The sequence below is a fragment of the Peromyscus californicus genome, unplaced genomic scaffold, assembly GCF_007827085.1.
Source record: "Peromyscus californicus insignis strain IS unplaced genomic scaffold, ASM782708v3 Scaffold_4__1_contigs__length_199733344, whole genome shotgun sequence".
NCBI lineage: Eukaryota > Metazoa > Chordata > Mammalia > Rodentia > Cricetidae > Peromyscus > Peromyscus californicus.
This window is the reverse complement of record NW_026294562.1, coordinates 171,961,121-171,967,650: the sequence shown is the minus strand read 5'-3', so window position 1 is coordinate 171,967,650 and position 6,530 is coordinate 171,961,121. Positions and strand designations below refer to the sequence as shown.

At 51.2% G+C, this 6,530-nt stretch overlaps 1 protein-coding gene across 1 annotated transcript; it reads right to left on the bottom strand.

Annotated features, from left to right (window-relative positions):
• Positions 1-106: 106 nt before the first annotated feature.
• On the bottom strand, positions 107-4,556 carry Cd79a (CD79a molecule). The gene is made up of 5 exons (XM_052762532.1): positions 4,347-4,556; positions 2,568-2,876; positions 2,231-2,349; positions 647-715; positions 107-525 (listed from the first exon to the last, which is right to left on the bottom strand). Exons 1-5 carry the CDS (start codon positions 4,414-4,416, stop codon positions 412-414), a joined length of 681 nt encoding a protein of 226 aa, XP_052618492.1. The 5' UTR covers positions 4,417-4,556; the 3' UTR covers positions 107-411.
• Positions 4,557-6,530: the final 1,974 nt, after the last annotated feature.

The window sequence follows — 6,530 nt, the reverse complement described above, 5'->3', positions numbered from 1 at the left end:
ATCCTAAGTCTGAGGGAGGAAGGGGACTTGCTTGGGCTTCCTGCTCCTGGTCCCTTGGCAATGTTGAGGAGCAGTCCTCACGAGATCCATGACTCCTGCCAAGGGCTGCTTTGGGAAGGATTTATTAGCACTTAAGTGGCCATGACAGATCTGGGAGGAGGGGGTGACACTAACGAGGTGGCTGTAATCAGCTCCCCTAGAGGCAGCGATTAAGGGCTCATTACCCACTGGAGAGGGAACCCGGGACAGACTTGGGGAAGGGACAAGATTAGGTGGGAGAGTAGGGTGGGGCAGTATGGAAGCAAGGGTGAGATACCCCAGAGGGACAGAGACTGGGAAAGGGGGACTCCAGGGGAAGTCCAGGCAGGGATGGACAGACAGCCCAGCAGGATGGGGGATGGGAAGGGTCAGTCATGGCTTCTCCAGCTGGACATCTCCAATGTTGAGACTGCCCACATCCTGGTAGGTGCCCTGGAGTCCCCTGGAGATGTCCTCGTACATAGAGCAGTCATCAAGATTCAGGCCCTGCAGAGGACAGAGAGTAGACATCAGTAACCTGGCAGCTGGGGTCCCTGTTCCCAGTCAACCCCAGAGTGGGACCCACTGCAGACCTCCCTCTCCCCATGCAGTCCCATTCGATGCTCACCTCATAAAGATTTTCATCTTCATAGTCATCTGGAATGTCCACCCCAAACTTCTCATTCTGCCATCGCTTCTATAGGAGGTGAAGAGAAAGAGGGAGGTGAAGGGTTTTTCAGACCCTCTCATACTAGCAAGTGCTTTATCAGAAAGAAAAAGGAACACACCCAAGGCCATATAGGGATCTTGGCAGGGTCTATTCTCTGCTCCTCTCCTCTCCTCTCTTTCTTCTTATGGGCCTCAAACTTGGAACAATTTTCCTGCTTCACCGTCCAAGTGGAGTGCTGGATGTGTTTGCCACTACATCCCACTAACTTTCTCAGGGTTTCTATCTATCTAGCATGAGCTGCTGGGAACTCACTATGTGGACCAGGCTGGCCTTGAACTCCCAGAGATCTGCCTGCCTCTGCCTTCTGAATGCTGCTGGGATTAAACATGAGGGTAACACTATCATGCCGGCTCTCTACTGTTCTCCAGTGATGACAGGTATAAGAATAAGCTGGGAGTGGTGGTGACCATCTGTAATTCTAGTACTTGGCAAACTGAGGCAGGAAGGTTATGAACTCCAGACCAATATGATCTATATGGTGAGTTCCAACCCAGCCTGAACTACATAGCAAGATCCTGTCTTAACCTCCCCACTAAAAATGAAAAAAAAAAATTGGTGGCTGCATATGCCTGTAATTGTAGGGCTTGGAAGGGAGAGGGAAGAATCAGGCCAGCCATGGAAGTAACAGCAAGTTTGAGGCTAGCCTGGACCGAGATTTGTCTTTAAAAAAAGAAAAAGAAAGAAAAAGAAAAAAGAAAGAAAGAAAGAAACTAGCCAGGCACTTCTTTAATCCCAGCACTCGGGAGGCAGAGGCAGGTGGATCTCTGTGAGTTCGAGGCCAGCCTGGTCTACAGAGCGAGTTCCAGGACAGCCAGAGCTGTTACACAGAGAAACCCTGTCTTGAAAAAAAAAAGAAAGAAAAAAAAAGAAGAAAAGGAAAGAAAGTCTTAGGAGATGGCTCAGCTGGTAAATTTGTTGCCATGCAAACCTGAGGACATGACTTTGGTCTGGACTCTGGAAAGTTGTTCTCCGACCTCCACACTCACATGTTCAGACTCTCACACACAATATACATATACACAATAAATAAGGGCAGGCATGGTGGCACACACCTTTAATTCCAACAGCAGAAAGTGAAAGGCAGAAATAGGCAGATTTCTGTGAGTTCAAGGCCAGCCAGGGATACATAGTGAAATCTTGTCAAAAAAAAAGGTGCCTTGTGACCTAAGGAGAAGTAGGGGCTCCTCTGGGAGGACACTGGTCCCCTTCTTCCCTGGTCTTGGCTGTATTTGCAGGGGACTGCCCTTCTGGTGGGGCAGGAGGAAAGTGAGAAGGTTATCTAGAGAGGGCCATTGGGGACATACTGACACTCCTTGAGCTCAGTACCACTTAAAATCCTTTTGCTACATTGGGGGGTACTCTCAGTCTCCCAAACTTTGGAGGAGGAACCTCAGAATCTAGAGGACCAGCTGGCCACTGAGAGTTACAGTCCAGGCCCAGGCCAGCCCAGATGACTTGGGGGGTGTCGCTCGGGGGACTTACCCTGAATAGCAGCAGCGTCCCTGGTACCACTGCACAGAATAGCAAGATGATCCCCTCAGCCGTGATGATGCGGTTCTTGGTGCCTTCCCCCATTTCCAGGAAGGGCCTAGGGACTGGCTCTGTGAAGATAGGGAGGGTACCATTCAGAGTTCCCAGATCCCCTCCTCTCCCAGCCCACCCCTTATGAGGTCAGGGAGCCCTGAAGCTACCATCCTGCAGGTAAGAACCTGTGTGCTGCTGGTTGCAGGTCCAGGAGGGAGGAACTGGCTCTGCTCCCAGGGAAGCAGTGTCCTGAATGGAAGAGGGAACCAGAGGGGCAGTGCCCCTTGCTACTTACTACGCACTCGGAGGTAGGTGCCACAGGAGAGTTGTGGCACGCTGTTTTCTTCCACAAGGCACCTGTACATGCCCCTATGGCTCTCGTTTACGTTGGAGATGACCAATTCGCCTCTGGGCCCCTGGCCAGGACCCAGCGACACTGGGAGCATAGAGCCAACGAACTGAAAGGTGTCGTTGGAGAGAAGGCTGTACCACCATGTGATATTAGGGTTGTTGCCATCGTGTTCGCAGGTGAGGCGGGCTTCATCTCCCAAGTTCACTGTCACTGATGGTGGAACCTTTATCTTCAGGGCCTGGCATCCAGGGCCTGTGGGGAGATGAGAAGAGACAAGTGGGTCAAAGACTGGAATGGCCCTGATTGCCCCAATCCTGAGCCCTTCACACCAGCACTCTTGGAAGTGGAGTGGTCCTGATGGCAATGATAGATATCTAGCTCACGCCTTTAATCCCAGCACTCGGGAGGCAGAGCCAGGCGGATCTCTGTGAGTTCGAGGCCAGCCTGGGCTACAGAGTGAGTTCCAGGAGAGGCGCAAAGCTACACAGAGAAACCCTGTCTCGAAAAACCAAAACCAAAACAAAACAACAGCAACAAAAAGATAGCTATCTAGACAAGGAGAGTAGATGCTGGGAGATGCAGCCTGTGGCGTCTTGCCCCATTGCCCCTCTGCCTTTTCCTGACACCAACAGTGCCCTGCTGCATAGAGGGCTCCCCAGCCAGCTCAGAGACTCTCTCATGAAGCCCTTCCCATTGATCCCCATTCCTCCCAACCCTTAGGACCCTCCACTGGGCCTGGGGTGGGGGCCCAGTTTAGACCCAGGGTGGGCAGGGCCCAGCATCACCCAGCCTATTGGAAGAGGTGGTATTCCTGAAACCTCCCTGAATCTGTCCTTTCCTGGCCTTAGCTTGGCTTTTGTGCCTAGGCTGTTTCTCGCCTCTGTAATTTAAATGTGTCAACCTAGGGAGGGACCTGGACTGAGTTCTGTCTGGGGGCCGGGGGCGGAGGCTCAGACGAGAGTGGACTGATGCCTATGGTGTCTATTCTGTGTTTATCTTGCAAGCCCCCGTTCTCAGCCTCCCCAGGACCACACTGGCTTGTGGCCACCGCCCTGGACATTGCAGGAAAGAGGAAGGTCGGAAGTGAGAAAGAGAAGGTGGGGAAAGAAGCCCCGGCAACTTCGTAGTCACGGGCTTAAGACTCAGCAGCGTCCAGTTTGTTCCCAGCGTCACTTCAGTGGATGACCTTCCCCTCTGAAAGCCTAGGTCAGTGTGGTCACATTTGGGTGGGGGAGGGGAATGCAGAGTCTGATGAGGCATGCCCTCCCTTTCCCTCCCCGACACCCTTTGTTGCCTCCCCTCAGCCTGCCCTGACCTTCATTCAACACTTACCTCAGTTCCTCATTCTGACTTGTGGTTGTGTGTTGTGGGGCATAGTGGTCTTGGGCCTAACAGTGGACTTCTCTGAGCCTCCTCCAACCCAATCTTGATACATCTTGATACAGAAAGTTTCCCCTGGTTCCCTGCCCCTGCTCCTTTTCTTTCTGGGACAGGGTCTCAGTAAGTTGCCCAGGCTAGCCATGATAGAACTCAGGCTAACCTCAAATGCAATATGCCTCCCCACCACCGCCTCAATCTCCCGAGTTTTGGCATTACTTTAAGGGGTGTGCCGCTATGTATCACCCTGCCTGGCTTCCCTCTGCTTCTGGCTCCACTCTCCACCCCTCCTGTCAGCTGCACCACCCCCACCCTCACCCAGCACCTTCCCGTTGGCCATATTACCCAGGCAGGCTTCAGACAGGAAGAGGAGGAGGAGAGGCAGGACTCCAAGGACTCCTAAACCCCCTGACATCTTCTCCCAGTGGGTTGGTTAGTCTGGGCTGCAGTAGCTCTGAGGTACCAGATTCCACCCCAAAATCCACCTCACTTCCTGTTCGGCCCCCGACGGAGATGGGCTCCAGTGGCCTTTATTTGCCATGTGTTTCAGGCCCCGAGTGGAGAGGAACTGCCCTGCACCTGCACCCGCCGCAATTCCCTTGAGTCTTTAGTGCTTGGGTGGAGAAGAGGCTAGTTCAAGGCCTGCTTCATCGCCGCCGAACCTGCGGAAGGATCCTGGTGAGGCAACGTTCAGGGTGCCTGCTGCAGGCAGGTCCACATGCTACTCTTAGCTTTAGCTTCTGATCTCATTAACAACAGGCAAAACCTGTCAGCCCCCATCAACCCTTCTTTTTCTAACCCCACCGCTTTTCTCTCTCTTTTCCATTTTTGAAACAATGTTTCACATAGCCCGGACTGGCCTTGAATTCACTAAGCAGGTGAAAAAAAAATCTTTTGTTGTTGTTGTTTACTTATTGTCACCCTTGTTTTTTTTAATTGATGAAGCTTTATTTAATGTATATGAGCGTTTTCTTTTATGTATGTATGTATGTATGTATGTATGTATGTATGTATGTATGTGTACCATATGTGTGCCTGGTGCCTGCGGAGGCCGGAAGAGGGCTACAGATCCCATGGAAATGGAGTTGTGAGTTGCCATATGGGTGCTGGAAGGTGAACTTTGGTTCAGTTTGGTCAGTGCTCTTATCCACCGAGTCAGCTCTGCAGCCCCTGAAGATGCCCTTGAAGTCACGAGCCTCCTGCCTCTGCCTTCTTCTCACAATTGCCATTACAGATGTGACCACCATGCGTGGCAAACTTTTCCTTTCCTGGTGTTGGGGATGAAACCCAGGGTCCCATGCATGCCAGGTGACTGCTCTGCCACTGAACTACACCCCAGCCTTGGAGTTCTTTTATATCTTCTCCTCAACAGGGCAAAGTAGACCATCCTCCGCTTTACAGAGGAGGAAACTGAGGCTCAGGGAGGGAAGCAACCACTTGCCTGGTGCTATACAGTCTACGGTGGACTCAGCTGAGGGTGTGCTGGCTCATGCCTGCAATCCCAGCATTTGAGAGGCTGAAATAGGAGAATGATGAATCAAGAGGCTAGCCTGTGCTACATAAGGAACAGGCAGATGGGGGTGTGTGACAGGGAGCTCACTGGCCAGCCAGTTTAGTCAGTATATTGAGCTCTGGGCGATCCTGTTTTTGTTTTAAAGGTGAGGGACTGGATGGCTCTGACTCAGACAAAACAAAATAAATCAAAGTAACAACAAAAGGGAGGCAGAGGCATGAGGATTGTTAAGAGTTCCAGGTCAGAGTTTTACAAGACCCTGTCCCAAACAAACAAACAAACAAACCCCAAAATAGGGGCAGGAGAGATGGCTCAGCTGTTTAAGAGCACATTCTTGTAGAGGACCTGAGTTATATCCCACACTCACATGTAAAAACAGTTACAACTGTTTTTAACTCCAGTTTCAGAGGATCCAGCACTCTCTTCTGAAGTACATGGGCTCATGCACACATATAGTGCACTTGCATGTGTGCAACCCCCCCCCCCCCCCCCCCCCCCCGCCGCCACCCTCCCCTCCACCACCCACATTACTTCCCCAAACAGACAAATAATTTCAGCTGGGTGGTTGCACACGCCTTTAATCCTAGCATTTGGGAGGCAGAGGCAGGTGAATCTCTTAAGTTTGAGGCCAGCCTGGTCTACAAAGTGAGTTCCAGTAGAGAAACCTGGTCTTGAAAAAATCAAAACCAACCAACCAACCAAACCAAGCAAAAACAAAAAGAGAAAAAAAGAAATAGAATTTGAAAGAGGCTGAGGGGGTAGCCGGAGTAGTATAGCACTTAGTAGCTCTGGTGAGGCCCCAAGTGCAATTCTTAGGACATCAACAAAACAAAAACCACATTCATTGCAGGATATTTTTGGTATAAACAAATCGTGAAACAATGCCAAGGTACATTTGCAGGAGAAAAGACATGCCATAGTACAATAGGGCAGCTGAATGCCATAGAGCTGGGGTCGAGACAGTGTCAGAAGTAGGGAGGAGAAAAACCTGGTGTAGATGATGGAGTTGACTTGTC